The 17,979-nt window shown below is 40.0% G+C and overlaps 1 protein-coding gene and 1 pseudogene across 1 annotated transcript; both read left to right on the forward strand.

Moving 5' to 3' along the window:
• Positions 1 to 217: 217 nt before the first annotated feature.
• LOC145876388 (uncharacterized) lies at positions 218 to 2,651 on the forward strand (annotated as a pseudogene).
• Positions 2,652 to 10,615: 7,964 nt separating this feature from the next.
• LOC145876389 (uncharacterized) lies at positions 10,616 to 14,270 on the forward strand. The gene is made up of 2 exons (XM_082972169.1): positions 10,616 to 10,670; positions 12,603 to 14,270. The coding sequence occupies exons 1-2, from the start codon at positions 10,616 to 10,618 to the stop codon at positions 13,619 to 13,621; spliced, it is 1,074 nt and encodes a 357-aa protein (XP_082828295.1). The 3' UTR covers positions 13,622 to 14,270.
• Positions 14,271 to 17,979: the final 3,709 nt, after the last annotated feature.

Genomic DNA, 17,979 nt, shown 5'->3' on the forward strand with positions numbered 1-17,979 from the left:
AACACCTTTTACTTATTTCTAGTTACTACTAATGTGAAAACAAGACTAAATATGACTATTGTTGCTCACTTGACTGTCTTAAGACAATTGTCAAGTAATTTTAACATTCATTACAGACGTCAATTGTTGTACAGTATCATGGCTACGCTGTTGGCATCACCTTTTTCAGTGGATTTCTGCTGTTGTGAGCCTTTAACTATCTGTCTGACTTGTTCACACAGGAGAGAGACGTGACTATCATGGATCCTCTGGGGAGCCTCAACATCATGATGCTAACGAGTCAGAGAAGAGTCTGTCCAGATTCTATCACCTCAAGAAACACCAGCAGAGACCCACAGGGAAGAGATGTATCTGTTGCTCTGACTGTGGAAAACATTGCAAATCTTCATCAGAACTTAAAATACACCAGCGAACACACACAGGAGAGAAATCTCACCACTGTTTTGATTGTGGGAAGAGTTACTCAAGTTTAAAAGCACTAAAAGTACACCTGAGAATTCACACTGGAGAGAAACCGTACAGCTGTGATCAATGTGTTAAGAGTTTTACTCAGTCAAGCAACCTGTTATCACACCAGAGAACACACACAGGAGAGAAACCTTATAGCTGTAATCAATGTGGGAAGACTTATATTTCATCTTGCCATCTGAGTAGACACCAGCGAGTACACACAGGAGAGAAACCTTTTAGCTGTAATCAATGTGGGAAGAGTTTTACTCGGCCAGACAGCCTGATAATACACCAGAGAACACACACAGGAGAGAAACCTTATAGCTGTGATCAATGTGGGAAGACTTATATTTCATCTTGCCATCTGACTAAACACCAGCGAGTACACACAGGAGAGAAACCTTATAGCTGTAATCAATGTGGGAAGAGTTTTACTCGGTCAGACGGCCTGATATTACACCAGAGAACAAACACAGGAGAGAAACCTTATAGCTGTACTCAATGTGGGAAGAGTTTTTCTACGTCTAGCTAGCTCACTATACACCAGAGAACACACACAGGAGAGAAACCATATAGCTGTACTCAATGTGGGAAGAGTTTTTCTACGTCTAGCCATCTCACTAAACACCAGAGAACTCATACAGGAGAGAAACCATATAGCTGTACTCAATGTGGGAAGAGTTTTTCTACGTCTAGCTATCTCACTATACACCAGAGAACACACACAGGAGAGAAACCATATAGCTGTACTCAATGTGGGAAGAGATACTCTGATAACAGATCTCTGATTAAACATCAGAAAATACATGAAGGAGTTGTTTCATGATATCAATGAAATTATGTCACAATGTAGAATGTTTTAACATTGTAGAAGGAGTATTTTAATGATGTCACAATGTAGAACCCTAAATATTTGCCTAAATATTATATTTTATTTGTTCTATTGATTTTAGTTTCAGGGGGAAAATCCAGACTCTGAAATGGAAGAGTACTATTTATGTGATTTAACAAAAAGTGACTAACAAAAAAAGAGCTGTGTTACACTTACCACGTTGGTGACGCACTTGAATCAAAATGCAACACTTCAAAATGTAGCTAGCTGCTTTCTACAAATTGTCCTCTAACCAGGGATGTACACATTATTCCCAGATTCCGTGTGGTTTTTGAGCTGTTAGTTTTAACGGGACGTGCAACCTCATCTCCCTCCTCTCTGCACAATTGATTTCAACATGATATCGATGAGTTATGACAAATAAGTGTTGTGTTCCTTTGTTTAGGGACCCCTACATTTAAATGCATCACTCCAAAATGTAGCTGACTGTCTTCTGCAGGTTGTCCTCTAACCAGTGAGGTAAAATATATCTCCATTTCCATGTGTTTTTTTAGTTGTGTTAGTTTCAACAGCACGTACAACCTGATTTCCCCCCTAATCGATATCAGTGATTTATTGCTACTTGTGCAGTTTATAAGGTGCTTGTTTAAGTAATATGATTATTGTGGCAGATGTTTGTGTATATAGCACATGTTATGTTTAGGTTTTCAATATATCCCAACTGTTTCTGCTTATTGGTTATTGATTAGGACACGTTAAAACTGTGTTTTGACATTGGGGATATCCCACCTAGCAACATGTCATTGATAAGACGTTGAAAATATGACTATGCAAACAAATATTTCATATTTACATTTCATGATCAGATTTAGTAATCGATTTATTGATGATATTTATTCATGCAACCAACTGACAATTTTTGGTACAATTATATTGACATTGTTGCCCTGCTTTTAAAATATCAGGGTTCATTCTCAGATGTGCCAACCCAAATGTACTAGAACATGACATTGGGGACTGGGCCCCGATCCAACAACATGCCTATCTAGTGAACCCTGAAAAGAGAGAGAAGCTCTGCAGTGAGGTGGAAAGTTACTATGGATATTGCAGGAGTTTCCTCTTGAAATCAGACATGTCTGTGGTGAGGACAACTTGGTTGCTGATTGTCTCAAGGGTGGGCAGTTAAAAAGTTTTGTGTTTAGACAATGCGTTACCATGGATCACAATGTATTTTGACTGCACGTTTTTCCGTATTGGAGATGAGTTTTGTTTGGGCTCGTTCCAAGGAGACGAGAGTTCTAGAAGCTAGTGGGTTTTAGGAAGACTAGAGTTCTAGAAGCTAGTGAGTTTTAGGAAGAGGAGAGTTCTAGAAGCTAGTGAGTTTTAGGAAGACGAGAGTTCTAGAAGCTAGTGAGTTTTAGGAAGACGAGAGTTCTAGAAGCTAGTGAGTTTTAGGAAGACGAGAGTTCTAGAATCTAGTGAGTTTTAGGAAGACGAGAGTTCTAGAAGCTAGTGAGTTTTAGGAAGACGAGTGTTCTAGAAGCTAGTGGGATTTAGGATTCTATAGAAAGAAAAAGGAGAAACAAATAATCCTATTGTATATTATTATTTAGAAATACGTGTTTTTTTCTTGTTTTTAATTGTTGACATCCAGTAGACACCATGTTTATATTGTAGAAGGTGAAGCATTGTAGTTGATTATAATGTGAAATGGAAGTTGTTTTCTGTTGGTGGTGAGCAAACTATAGGATATATTTGTTGTCTTAAGGGGGAAGGTGTTACAGGCTTTGGTTTTTCCATTTATGTTTTGAGGTTGGAATTTAGCACGTCTAGCTCGTTAGCACGTCTAGCTCGTTAGCACGTCTAGCTCCGTCAGCACGTCTAGCTCGTTAGCACGTCTAGCTCGTTAGCCCGTCTAGCTCGTTAGCCCGTCTAGCTCGTTAGCCCGTCTAGCCCGTTAGCACGTCTAGCTCGTTAGCACGTAGGACGCACTGATTGGTGTCACCTCGTTAGTCAGTATGTGTTACACCTGTGCTGGCTTGTCCATCTCGTTAGTGGGAAGGTGTTTCACCTGAGCTGGTCCAGGTTCTATTTAAGAGTGTCTGGCCCAGTGCTCCAGTTGTCTTGATACATGTGGAGAGTCAACACCTTTAGTTGCTCCACCTTTTTGGTTTGCTTCCTGTCTTTAAGTTTGGTGTGGGTTTTTCTTTTGTTTGCCTCTTCTTGGGCAGATTTAGTGGGTCTCATGGTGGGTGTCTTTTAGGTCCCAGTTGTTGTTACTAGTCAACTTCCAGTGGACACCCCCATAGTGTCTTTCAGAGCCCCTCCTAAAAAACAAGTTATATTTTGGGTTGGATATTGCATCATATTGTTGATATTTTAATCAATGGCGTTTCCTTACAATGCTCATTAGTCTTTCAGTTGTTATTGTTTTTTATCCTCATATTTGTGTACTAAATATTTCTGATTATTTTCATAGTTTTTTCCTGTGAAGCCATTGTGTTGCATCCATGTCTGACATGTGCTGTATAAATAAAGCTTGATTTGATTTGAACATATTGTAAAACAAATGAACCCAATGACTGACCAATCAACAGACTCTTGGTCCCTCTTAGTATCCCCCTTGTCCCTTTCCCAATGTCATGAACTAGACCAGGTACTGTTACAGCTGCTCTCTCCTCCTCAATGTCATGAACTAGACCAGGTACTGTGTTACAGCTGCTCTCTCCTCCTCAATGTCATGAACTAGACCAGGTACTGTGTTACAGCTGCTCTCTCCTCCTCAATGTCATGAACTAGACCAGGTACTGTTACAGCTGCTCTCTCCTCCTCAATGTCATGAACTAGACCAGGTACTGTGTTACAGCTGCTCTCTCTCCTCAATGCCATGAACTAGACCAGGTACTGTGTTACAGCTGCTCTCTCCTCCAAAGTGAAGGGGTCTGAATACTTAACGAATGCATTGTAAACCGCTGGCAGAGTTTTCTACCATTGGCAGTTTTGTACACAGTCATGTGATACGTGGTATAGAAAAGTCCAATCTTAGGAGAGTACATGGGAGGCACTATATCTGCAGGTGTCTATCTGGTCAAAACCACTGTTACAGGTGCCCCTCTACCCTCTGGTGGGATGGATCATGTCTACAGAGAAACCTAGATTCAAATACTTAGATTTGTGTGTATTGGGTCTATGTTGTGAAATTGTTAGATATTACTTGTTAGATATTACTGCACCGTCTGAGATAGAAACACAAGCATTTCACTACACCTGCAATAACATCTGCTAAACACGTGTATGTGACCAATAAAATGTGATTTTGATTTGAAATAAACGTCCTATTTATCAAAGGTGCTTTTGTCTGGGGTCAAAATGACTCCAAAGGATTTGAATTTGTTAAAAGTCCATATTGATACAGAAACACTAAACCATGATTTAGATTTATTAAGAACAAGTTGATTGACGAAGTCGTGAAAAATTGGAAGAATTGAATAAACCACATTTTGGCCATGATAAAAAGATATGCCTCTGGGATCAAAATGATCCATGTCAGAAGTATGGTTCAATGCAAATATGTAGTGGGTGTAAAGTTTGTATTAAATTCTAACTCATTAAACACGAATCAATCAACACATGCTTCTCTTTGAACGACTTAATATAATATTAAACTTTTCGGAAATAAATGAAAAATAAACGTTTGGTTCCTCAACTGCGTTGCCCAGTCCAGTCAGCAGATGGCGATGTGCGTCTTAGATTCAGGCGATGCTGCCAGTGTGACGTATAATCTAGTGGACGGGACGCTCCTTCAACAACAACAGCTAGTCAGACACCTCGGTAGCTTTCTAACAGACATAGCTACAACATTCACGCTCTTTACACTGGTTTGGTGTATATTAGTCGCTGTGTATTAAACACACTTCTGTTGTATGTACTTGTTGGCCCATTTAATGATATATTTACGTTGTTTGTCAGCTAGCTGGTTTGCTAAGTTAGCTTAGAACTAAGCTAGTCGCTAATGCTAACTAGCTAACATACCGACCATGAGTTCACTAAGCTACTCTCCTCCTGTTAAAGAAGAGGAGGTCTGCTGGACGGAGAAAGAAACTCTAGTGAAAGAGGAGGAGGAAGAGAAAGATGTTACAATACAAAAACAAGTAGAGGGTGAAGCTGTTACCGTGAAAGAAGAAGAGAAAGACGTTTCAGTGAAAGAAGAGGAAGACGCGTTCAGAGTGAAAGAGGAGGAGGATGTTACAGTAAAAGAAGAGGAGGAAGAGAAAGAGGAGGATGCAGTTTATGGAGTGAAAGAGGAGGAGTGGGAGATGACTGTCACATCGAAAAAGGAGGAGGAAGAAGAGGATGAAACTGGATATCTGGGCTCGGTTTCCAAAAGGCATCTTAAGGCGTCCAATGGTTCTAACGATGAACGGGCCCTGATTAACACTAGTAAGTACTGTCTTTAATACAGAGGCACAAACTCTGCAGTTGTTGAACTGATGTTTGGTGTTAAAGCGGAAATCTGCAATTGTTACATCCATATTTGGACTTTAAATTATTTATTTATAGCCATTGATTCTTGAAGAATATAACACATGCCTCATGAGCTGAGTTCAACTGTTGTACCCCATCAGAACCCCAAATAAGCTTTTTTTACTCCAATGTTTAGAAACAATGTAAATCAACACTGTATAGCCTCAACATGGTTAAATCTATAATGTTGATATCATGGATGGTCAGTCCTTGCATCCATAGGTCTGTCTGTCTGTAGTTACATTTCTCCAACCCCATAATCATCTTATTACCAAAACAGTGGTGGAATTACAGATTTGTTATTGTTTGGACTGCAGATTGATTGATTGTTGTGTGGCTTGCTTAAAGGGGCAACCTAGGATTTAATCCGAAACAAAATGGCTGTCCAGAGACTTGGTTTGGTAAACAGCTGAGGGATGGGGGAAGGAGAATTGTAACCACTCTCAAATTCATAGAGAAAGCTATTGTAGCAACCGTAACCCAAAACCTAGCGACCTCTTCAAGAAGTTCAGACATCTTGACATAACAGTTATAAGATGTTGGCTTGACAGTTGCTGGACCCAGGTTTGAGTCCAGCTCAGGGCTACCCCCTGAATTGACTACACTATAAATACAAGGACTGGCCACCCATGAGGTCAAAATTATAGTTTTAACCTGATTTCAAGGCTATATAGTATATTCTATAATTGGCAGTTAAGATTTGCTGTGGGGGTCAAATTGTTGTCAAATTGGAAGTTTACATACACTTATGTTGGTGTCATTAAAACTCGTTTTTCAACCACTCCACACATTTCTTGTTAACTAACTGTAATTTTGGCAAGTCGGTTAGGACATCTACTTTGTGCATGACACAAGTAATTTTTTCAACAGTTGTTTACAGACAGATTATTTCACTTATAATTCACTGTATCACAATTCCAGTGGGTTTGAAGTTTACATACACTAAGTTGACTGTGCCTTTAAACAGCTTGGAGAATTCCAGAGAATTATGCCATGGCTTTAGAAGCTTCTGATAGGCTAATTGACATAATTTGAGTCAATTGGAGGTGTACCTGTGGATGTGTTTCAAGGCATACCTTCAAACTCGGTGCCTCTTTGCTTGACATCATGGGAATATCAAAAGAAATCAGCCAAGACCTCAGTCTGGTTCATCCTTGGGAGCAATTTCCAAACGCCTGAAGGTACCACGTTCATCTGTACAAACAATAGTACGCAAGTATAAACACCATGGGACCACACGGCTGTCATACCGCTCAGGAAGGAGACGCGTTCTGTCTCCTAGAGATTAACGTTCTTTGGTGCGAAAAGAGCAAATCAATCCCAGAACAACAGCAAAGGACCTTGTGAAGATGCTGGAGGAAACAGGTACAAAAGTATCTATATCCAAAGTAAAACAAGTCCTATATCTGAAAGGCCGCTCACCAAGGAAGAAGCCACTGCTCCAAAACTGCCATAAAAAAAAGCCAGACTACGGTTTGCAACTGCACATGGGGACAAAGATCGTACATTTTGAAAAAATGTCATCTGGTCTGATTATACAAAAATAGAACTGTTTGGCCATAATGACCATCGTTATGTTTGGAGGGAAAAGGGGGAGGCTTGCAAGCCGAAGAACACCATCCCAACTGTGAAGCACAGGGGTGGCAGCATCATATTGTGGGGATGCTTTGCTGCAATAGGGACTAGTGCAGTTCACAAAATAGATGGCATCATGAGGAAGGAAAAGTATGTCGATATATTGAAGCAATATCTCAAGACATCCGTCAGGAAGTTAAAGCTTGGTTGCAAGTGAGTCTTCCATATGGACAATGACCCCAAGCATACTTCCAAAGTTGTGGCAAAATGGCTGAAGGACAACAATGTATTGGAATGGCCATCACAAAGCCCTGACCTCAATCCTATAGAACATTTGTGGGCAGATCTGAAAAAGCGTGTACGAGCAAAGAGACCTACAAACCTGACTCAGTTACACCAACTCTGTCAGGAGGAATGGGCCAAAATTCACCCAACTTATTGTGGGATGCTTGTGGGAGGCTACCCAAAACGTTTGACCCAAGTTAAACAATTTAAAGGCAATACAACCAAATGCTAATTGAGTGTATGTAAACTTCTGACCCACTGGGAATGTGATGAACGAAATAAAAGCTAAAATAAATCATTCTCTCTACTATTATTCTGACATTTCACATTCTTAAAATAAAGTGGTGATCCTACTTGACCTAAGACAGGGAAGAATTTCCACTCGGATTAAATGTTAGGAATTGTGAGAAACTGAGTTTAAATGTATTTGGCTAATGTGTATGTAAACTTCCGACTTCAACTGTATACATAGATTCAATTACATTAAGGGTGAAACATACCTAGATTCAATAACATTTATATGTTTCAATAACATTCATGAATTGGTTTGAAACCTTTGTTTTAGAACCTTCTCAAAGTTGGTGCCTTGACGGTTTCTCACTCGTACCCTGACTTTTTAAAAGGGATTTTGGGACAATTAGCTTAGTTTATAACATGTATTTTAGGAACTGCGTGTCACAGCATGACAATGTGAACATGATTGGTCGACAGTCTCTTGGATGGGCATTAAACATTTGAATAAAGCTGTAATTTAACAAAATGTGGAAAAGGGGAAGGGGTCTGAACTTTCTGAATGCTCTATGTTTTATTATATTTTTCAAATGTAACCTTTATTTAACTAGACAAGTCAGTTAAGAACAAATTATTTTTTACAATGACGGACGACGCTTGGCCAATTGTGCGTCTCCCTATGGGACTCCCAATCACGGCCGGTTGGGATACAGCCAGGATTCGAACCAGGGTCTGTAGTGACGCCTCAAGCACTGAAATGCACCACTCGGGAGTCCCAAAATCATCTTCTAGTGCTGTCCCCAACTAAAATAAATCTTGGCCAACCAAGAGTCTAATTTTGTTTCTACCAATCGATTGGTTGAAAATTTCGAATGTGTATTTTTCCATATATAAACACCACCCACGTGTATTAACCTGTTATGGCTAGGGGGCAGTATTTTCACGGCTGGATAAAAAACGTACCCGATTTAATCTGGTTACTAATCCTGCCCAGTAACTAGAATATGCATATAATTATTGGCTTTGGATAGAAAACACCCTAAAGTTTCTAAAACTGTTTGAATGGTGTCTGTGAGTATAACAGAACTCATATGGCAGGCAAAAACCTGAGAAGATTTCATGCAGGAACTGGCCTGTCTGACAAGGTGTCGTTCTTCTTGTCTCTGTTTATTGAAGAGTGAGGATCTTAGCTGTCCCGTGACACTTCCTACGGCTGCCATAGGTTCTCAGAAGGCGGCAAAAAGCGGAATCGTGGCTTTGCAGGCTCTGGCTGAAACAAAGTAGCGCGTTTGGGTAGTGGCTGGTTACAGTACTGTGAGACTCAGGCTCGTGCCCGCGTCGACCGAAAGGTTTGTTTTCATTCCTCTGTTTAGCTAAATGGACATTCCCGGTCGGAATATTATCGCTTTTTTACGAGAAAAATGGCATAAAAATGGATTTTAAACAGCGGTTGACATGCTTCGAAGTACGGTAATGGAATATTTAGATTTTTTTTGTCACGAATTGCGCCATGCGTGCGACCCTTCTTTACCATTCGGATAGTGTCTGGGACGCACGAACAAAACGCCGCTATTCGGATATAACGATGGATTATTTTGGACCAAACCAACATTTGTTATTGAAGTAGCAGTCCTGGGAGTGCATTCTGACGAAGACAACAAAAGGTAAACAAACTTTTATAATAGTAAATCTGATATTGGTGAGTGCTAAACTTGCCGGGTGTCTAAATAGCTAGCCCGTGATGCCTGGGCTATGTACTTAGAATATTGCAAAATGTGCTTTCACCAAAAAGCTATTTTAAAATCGGACATATCGAGTGAATAGAGGAGTTATGTATCTATAATTCTTAAAATAATTGTTATGCTTTTTGTGAACATTTATCGTGAGTAATTTAGTAAATTGTTAGCAAATTCCCCGGAAGTTTGCGGGGGGTATGCTAGTTCTGAACGTCACATGCTAATGTAAAAAGCTGTTTTTTGATATAAATATGAACTTAATTGAACAAAACATCCATGTATTGTATAACATAATGTCCTAGGTGTGTCATCTGATGAAGATCATCAAAGGTTAGTGCTGCATTTAGCTGTCTTCTGGGTTTTTGTAACATTATATGCTAGCTTGAAAAATGGGTGTCTGATTATTTCTGGCTTGGTACTCTGCTGACATAATCTAATGTTTTGCTTTCGCTGTAAAGCCTTTTTGAAATCGGACAGTGTGGTTAGATAAAGGAGAGTCTTATCTTTAAAATGCTGTGAAATAGTCATATGTTTGAAAAATTGAAGTTTTTGTATTTTTGAGGAATTTGTAATTCGCGCCACGCCTATCATTGGATATTGGAGCAGGTGTTCCGCTAGCGGAACGTCTAGATGTAAGAGGTTAATAAAATAAAAATTATTCTCGACCAGGTTGAAATACTATCAGACATCCCCAAATGGGCACATTTATAGGCCTACATTTGTGTACAGGCCAGGTAGATTAATCCTACTTCTATATGTGTAATCAGGTGCCCGTCCTTACTCAACATTGACAGGAGTTTCAAACAAAAGACAATGAATAAATTGACAAAACTGCGGGGTAAGGTCTGGGTGGTCTGCCAGGGGTCGTTTCATTTAGTATCCGATTGGGTCGGCATGGGGAATGATTGTATTTTCCCATAGTATGTTGTACCGAAGTTGACCGACTGAAAGGGAGTGTAACTTTGATTATAATTACTCTTCCATGAAGGAGGGAAACGAGGTGCAACACGTGTTTGGCGCTGCCCTTTCCTGGGTCGGTGAAGAGCGGTATTAAATTTAAGGAATAAATCCGAGCCTCACGCTCATCACCTGTGGAAGGCGGGGCTTCCAGAGAGGCACGGATTTAATAGTATGTTGTACCTAGTTTTCCTCCTTCAGGGAACAGTAGTTATAGTCATAACATGAGGATTTAATTGTATGTTGTACCTAGTTTTCCTCCTTCAGGGAACAGTAGTTATAGTCATAACATGAGGATTTAATTGTATGTTGTACCTAGTTTCCCTCCTTCAGGGAACAGTAGTTATAGTCATAACATTAAGCTTGTCATATGATGAACTTCAACTTAAATACTGGATCTTGCTGTCAGACAGTTTTTTGTATTCAGATCTCTGAAATGCTCTCTAATTACGTAACATTTTGTGTCTCCTTATATTACGCTGGGAAAACAGTTTTCATGGGCACAGAAATCCTAAATCATTTCAGAGTTTGCTAAATCCAATGGTTCTAACCAAGAGTCATCTTAACTTTATTGACAACACCCAAATGGATACTGTCATTAACGTGGTTCTTCAATAATAACACATAATTCTTAATACTGTAGCTGTTTAGTTCCAGTCACATGTTCAACTATCATCAGCTGATCCAGGAAATCATTTTCTGAATGACAGTCACATGACAAACATCACGACATGCAACAACAACCAAAGTGCTTCTTCATTCATTACTCTGGTAAAGACAGTTATGCCGTGCTCCATGTTGGATCCAACATCCCTAACAAATTGATGTTTATAATGTGTTATTGTCTGCTTGATTTACAGTAGGGTCTCGTTAGTCTGTTTGGACACAGAGATACTTAGTCTTATCTTTCAAATGGTGTAAAATAGTCATATGTTTGAGAAATTGAAGTTATAGCATTTTTAAGGTTTTTGTATTCCGCGCCACGCTCTACCGTTGGATATTAGTGAGGCGTTCCGCTAGCGGAACGTCTAGATGCAAATGTACAAACCCTCATTGTCAGGCTGATGTTAAAGCTAGCCAAAGAGCATTTTACTGGTTGAAGTGTTTTTTAAGTATAAATTAGTTGATTTGCGACAATAACACAAACATATTAAGCAGGAGATTCAAACGAGCCTTACAGTTATAATCCAAAAGTAATGTGAAATGCACTCATAAGCAACCTGGAAATGGAGGCTATTTTTGCTGTCAGCCTATGAGAACTCCCCTGAGTTTTCCCCCATGGTGGTGAAGTAGTGAATAGACACAGAGCTTAATGTGAGTTTCCTTGAGTAGCACTCCTGATCTTGCGCTGTAATATTCAGAATACATTGTGAAAAACTAAAATCTTAGCTCACCATTTTTGCTCCAGGCAGATATACTACATCCATAACTAGTGGTTTCCTCATTAGCAGATATACTACATCCATAACTAGTGGTTTCCTCCTTACCAGATATACTACATCCATAACTAGTGGTTTCCTCATTACCAGATACACTACATCCACAACTAGTGGTTTCCTCCTTACCAGATATACTACATCCATAACTAGTGGTTTCCTCATTACCAGATATACTACATCCATAACTAGTGGTTTCCTCATTACTAGATATACTACATCCATAACTAGTGGTTTCCTCATTAGCAGGGAGGAGTTTCTACAACCAGATTGTGTGTGCATCGCCCTCGTGCTGCAATTTTAGCAAACACAGAAAGGGGCCTATATTGGAGACCAAAAGTCGTCTGGTACACTGCTTAGAGTTTCAACAACATGAATAACTTATTTCTAGTTACTACTAATGTGAAAACAAGACAAAATATGATTGTTGCTAAGTTGACTGTCTTAATTGTCAAATAATTGAACAGACGTCAATTGTTGTACAACTTCATGGGTAGGACCTTTTACCTCAAATAAACAATGGATTTCTGCTGTTGTGGGCCTTTAACCATCTGTCTGACTTTGCCGTTCACACAGGAGAGAGGCGGGACTATCGTGGATCCTCTGGGGACCCTCAACAACATCATGAAGCTGACAAGGCAGAGAAGAGTCTCTCCAGATCAGAACTCCTCAAGAAACACCAGCAGAGACCCACAGGGAAGAGAACTCACTGCTGCTCTGACTGTGGGAAGATATTCACCTCATCAGGCATTAAAATTCATCAGAGAACACACACAGGAGAGAAATCTTTTAGCTGTGATCAATGTGGGAAGAGTTTTGTTCAATCTGGCAATCTGACATCACACCAGAGAACACACACAGGAGAGAAACCGTATAGCTGTGATCAGTGTGAGAAGAGTTTTACTGAGTCTGGGGGTCTGACTAAACACCAGAGAACACACACAGGAGAGAAACCTTATAGCTGTGATGAATGTGGGAAGAGTTTTATTACATCTAACATTCTGACTCAACACAAGATAACACACACAGGAGAGAAATCTTATAGCTGTGATCAATGTGGGAAGAGTTTTGGTCGATCTGGAGAACTGACTGTGCACCAGAGAATACACACAGGAGAGAAACCCTATAGCTGTGATCAATGTGGGAAGAGTTTTGCTGCATCTACCAATCTGAATCTACACCAGAGAACACACACAGGAGAGAAACCTTATGGCTGTGGTCAATGTGGGAAGAGTTTTGTTCAATCTGGCCATCTGACATTACACCAGAGAACACACACAGGAGATAAACCTTATAGCTGTGATCAATGTGGAAAGAGTTTTGCTGCATCTAGCACTCTGACGCTACACCAGAGAACACACACAGGAGAGAAACCTTATAGCTGTGGTCAATGTGGGAAGAGTTTTGTTCAATCTGGCCATCTGACAGTGCACCAGAGAACACACACAGGAGAGAAACCATATAGCTGTGATCAGTGTGGGAAGAGTTTTACTGAGTCTGGGGGTCTGACTAAACACCAGAGAACACACATAGGAGAGAAACCGAATAGCTGTGATCAGTATGGGAAGAGTTTTTTACTGAGTCTCGTCGTCTGACTAAACACCAGAGAACACACACAGGAGAGAACCCTCATAGCTGTGACCAGAGATAATCTGATAAAAGATCTCTGATCAAATGTCAGAAACTACTTACATGAAGGAGTTGTTTCATGATATCAATGAACTAATGTCACAATGTAGAATGTTTTAACATTGTAGAAGGAGTATTTTAATGATGTCCCAATGTAGAACCCTAAACGTTTGTCCCCTGTTCTATTGATTTCAACATGATATGGATATTATCCTCAGGGGGAAAATCCAGGCTCTGAATTGAAAGAGTTACTATTTATGAGATTTAATAAAAAGTTACTAACAAAAAAGTTGTTACACTTACCACGTTGGTGACCCACTGGAATCAAAATGCACCACTTCAAAATGTAGCAAGCTGTTTTCTACAAATTGTCCTCTAACCAGGGATGTACACATTATTCCCAGATTCCGTGTGGTTTTTGAGCTGTTAGTTTTAACAGGACGTGCAACCTCATCTCCCTTCTGTCACACAAATGATTTTAGCATGATATCGATGAGTTATGACAAATAAGTGTTGTGTTCCTTTGTTTAGCGACCCCTAAATTTAAATGCATCACTCCAAAATGTAGCTGACTGTCTTCTGCAGGTTGTCCTCTAATCAGTGAGGTAAAATATATCTCCCATTTCCATGTGTTTTGTTTAGTTGTTAGTTTCAACATCACGTACAACCTGATTTCCCCCCTAATTGATTATCAGTGATTTATTGCTACTTGTCAAAACAACAGTGTTTCTGGTGCTTGTGCAGTTTAAAAGGAGCTTGTTTTAAAAAATACAAGTAATATGATTATTGTGGCAGATGTTTGTGTATGTATTACATTTTATGTTTTCAATAAATCACAAACTGTTTCTGCATATTGGTAATTGATTTGGACACGTTAAAACTGTGTTTTGACATTGGGCTATCCCACCTAGAAAAATGTAATTGAAAAGTCATTGAAAATAAGACTATGCAATCAAATATTTCATATTTACATGTCATGGAACATTTGGTAATGAAAATTATTCATGCAACCAACTGACAATTTCTGGGTACAATTATATTGACATTGTTATCCTGCTTTTAGAATATCAGGGTTCATTCTCAGATGTGCCAACCCAAATGTACTAGAGCATGACATTGGGAACTGGGCCCCGATCCAACAACATGCCTATCTAGTGAACCCTGAAAAGAGAGAGAAGCTCTGCAGTGAGGTGGAAAGTTACTACGGATATTGCAGGAGTTTCCTCTTGAAATCAGACATGTCTGTGTCCTATTGGAGATGAGTTTTGTTTGGGCTCGTTCCAAGGGGACGAGAGTTCTAGAAGCTAGTGAGTTTTAGGAAGACAAGTGTTCTAGAAGCTAGTGAGTTTTAGGAAGACGAGAGTTCTAGAAGCTAGTGAGTTTTAGGAAGACGAGAGTTCTAGAAGCTAGTGAGCTTTACGAGTTTTTTTTCTTCTTGTTTTTAATTGTTGACAGCCAGTAGACACCATGTTTATATTGGTGAAGGTGAAGCATTGTAGTTGATTATAATGTGAAGTGGAAGTTGTTTTCTGTTGATGGTGAGCAAACTTGTCCAACAAAAATATAGGATATATTTGTTGTCTTAAGGGGGAAGGTGTTACAGGCTTTGGTTTTTCCATTAATGTTTTGAGGTTGGACTTTAGCTCGTTAGCAAGCTCGTTAGCAAGCTCGTTAGCAAGCTCGTTAGCAAGCTCGTTAGCAAGCTCGTTAGCAAGCTCGTTAGCAAGCTCGTTAGCAAGCTCGTTAGCAAGCTCGTTAGCAAGCTCGTTAGCAAGCTCGTTAGCAAGCTCGTTAGCAAGCTCGTTAGCAAGCTCGTTAGCAAGCTCGTTAGCAAGCTCGTTAAGCAAGCTCGTTAAGCAAGCTCGTTAAGCAAGCTCGTTAAGCAAGCTCGTCTAGCCCGTTAGCACGTCTAACTCGTTAGCAAGCTCGTTAGCCCGTCTAGCTCGTCTAGCTCGTTAGCACGTCTAGCTCCGTCAGCACGTCTAGCTCGTTAGCACGTAGGACGCACTGATTGGTGTCACCTCGTTAGTCAGTATGTGTTACACCTGTGCTGGCTTGTCCATCTCGTTAGTGGGAAGGTGTTTCACCTGAGCTGGTCCAGGTTCTATTTAAGAGTGTCTGGCCCAGTGCTCCAGTTGTCTTGATACATGTGGAGAGTCAACACCTTTAGTTGCTCCACCTTTTTGGTTTACTTCCTGTCTTTAAGTTTGGTGTGGGTTTTTCTTTTGTTTGCCTCTTCTTGGGCAGATTTAGTGGGTCTCATGGTGGGACACCCCCATAGTGTCTTTCAGAGCCCCTCCTAAAAAACAAGCTTATATTTTGGGTTGGATGTTGCATCCAATTAATATTTTAATCAATGGATTTTCCTTAGAATGCTAATTCGTCTTTCAGTTGTTAATCTTATGTTTGTTGTGGTAAATATTTCTGTTTATTTTCATTAAATTTTTTTCCTGTGAAGCATCCATGTCTGAAATGTGCTGTATAAATAAAGCTTGATTTGAACATATTGCAAAAGAAATTAACCCAATGACTGACAATCAACAGACTCTTGTAAAACCAATACGTATCTTGGTCCATCTTATTATGAAAACAGTATAAATTCATTATATCTCCCACTATGTCAAAATAGTGCTGGTATGTACATTTAGTATCACTTTTCAACCAACCCAGTGCATTTGTTGAAGATAAATGTTTAATTCAACAATACGTCAAAGGATTCAACTACTGGAAACTGAAACAAACAAATGGATCAACCAGATCAATCCCACGTTTCCAGCCTGCTGAAGGCGTGGTGGAGTGGTAAACACCACCCCCGGCTCTACCAGGGGCTTGAGGTGGTCTCCCACAGCTCTGCTTATGTCATGTTCTGTGGACTTGCTGTTCCATTTCTTGACTGCCCCTGCAACACAGAAACACATTTAGTCATATTATAACACTCAAAGTAATGGATATGGAGCATCTATGGCCTCAGTTACACCTGGCACCTAAATGTGACTTCTGATCACTCCAAGCTGCATTAGGTTCAGATCTACCAGGATGGGCCTTTGACATAGTCTGGATGCAGTCAGGCCACTGAATATGCATAAGCAATGTAAAGAGATGGGGTGAATGAGGGGAAAAGTACAGTTGACACAAATGACCTTCATAATATCAAAGAACAAATGTGTGTCTGAGGGGAAATGAACTTTCATACAGCCAAAAGGGGTGAGAAATTACACCAATATCAGTGGAGAATTTGCACTAATGTAAATAAACATAGACGATGGAACATATTCCCTTTAGCTGACGTGATGAACCGCTAAGGGGACATAAATATTTACCATCTAAACCATGTGTGACCTCTCACCTCTCTGGCTGTAGAAGTGTTCTTCCTAACCAGTCCCTCAACAGCTCTCTGACTGAGCTCCACCCTCACTGGGTCTTCAGAGGAGAGGAGGGCTGAGGAGGGATGGAAGGATGAATGGATCAGTCAGTCAATAAAGTGTAGAGCTGCTGTCTATGCTGTCTGACAAAATCACTATTTTAGTAGTTCATTAAAGTAAATAAGGCTTTATGACTGCTGAATACCAACTATCAATCACTTAGATCATGTATTTTCAGGTAGAGATACATCCTTGGGACGTCCATAGCCCATTGAAGTTGACATTTAAAATGGTTAAGGTAGGGGTTAAGGTTAGGGTTTAGGATAGGGATGTCCCAAGGATCCCAGAAAGCATTGACCATCGTGCATTCTTCTGTCTCTTTTACATAGCAGGTGTAAAATAAACACAGACAAGACAAGTAGGCACGCAGTGCATTATGGTCATTGTAGTTTAAAAATAGCATCTAATTATGTAGGGTGACCATACGTCCTCTTTTTCCCGGACATGTCCTCTTTTTGGACCTAAAAAAATGCGTCCGGCCAGGATTTCTAAATCGCCTAAAATGTCCGGGATTCGGCTTTTGCTTCCTACAGTCGCCATTCGTTGTGTGCGTTTTGGGGGTTTTGCATTGCTTTGACCTTTTTCAAGCGCTCGTACTAAGACCGAAGCAATTGTTAACGCTGTGATAGCACCACATTCTGTCGACATAGCTCAGAAAGCACTAGAAGACATACCTTACTGTGGTGTTTCTACTGATGGGAGCAATCACGGTGCTGTGGAAATATTCCCTCTGCTTATTCAGTATTTTGATTGGAAGAATGGTGGCGTGCAAAGTAAATTAGTCGAAGTTAAAAACACTCCAAATGAGACAGCTGATACGATCGCGCAATACATCAAAGAAACACTGGAAAATAATGGGATTTTTTCCAAATATATTGCATTTACAGTAGGGTGACCATACG

The sequence above is a fragment of the Salmo salar genome, unplaced genomic scaffold (assembly GCF_965601325.2).
Source record: "Salmo salar unplaced genomic scaffold, fSalSal1 ptg000587l, whole genome shotgun sequence".
Lineage (NCBI taxonomy): Eukaryota > Metazoa > Chordata > Actinopteri > Salmoniformes > Salmonidae > Salmo > Salmo salar.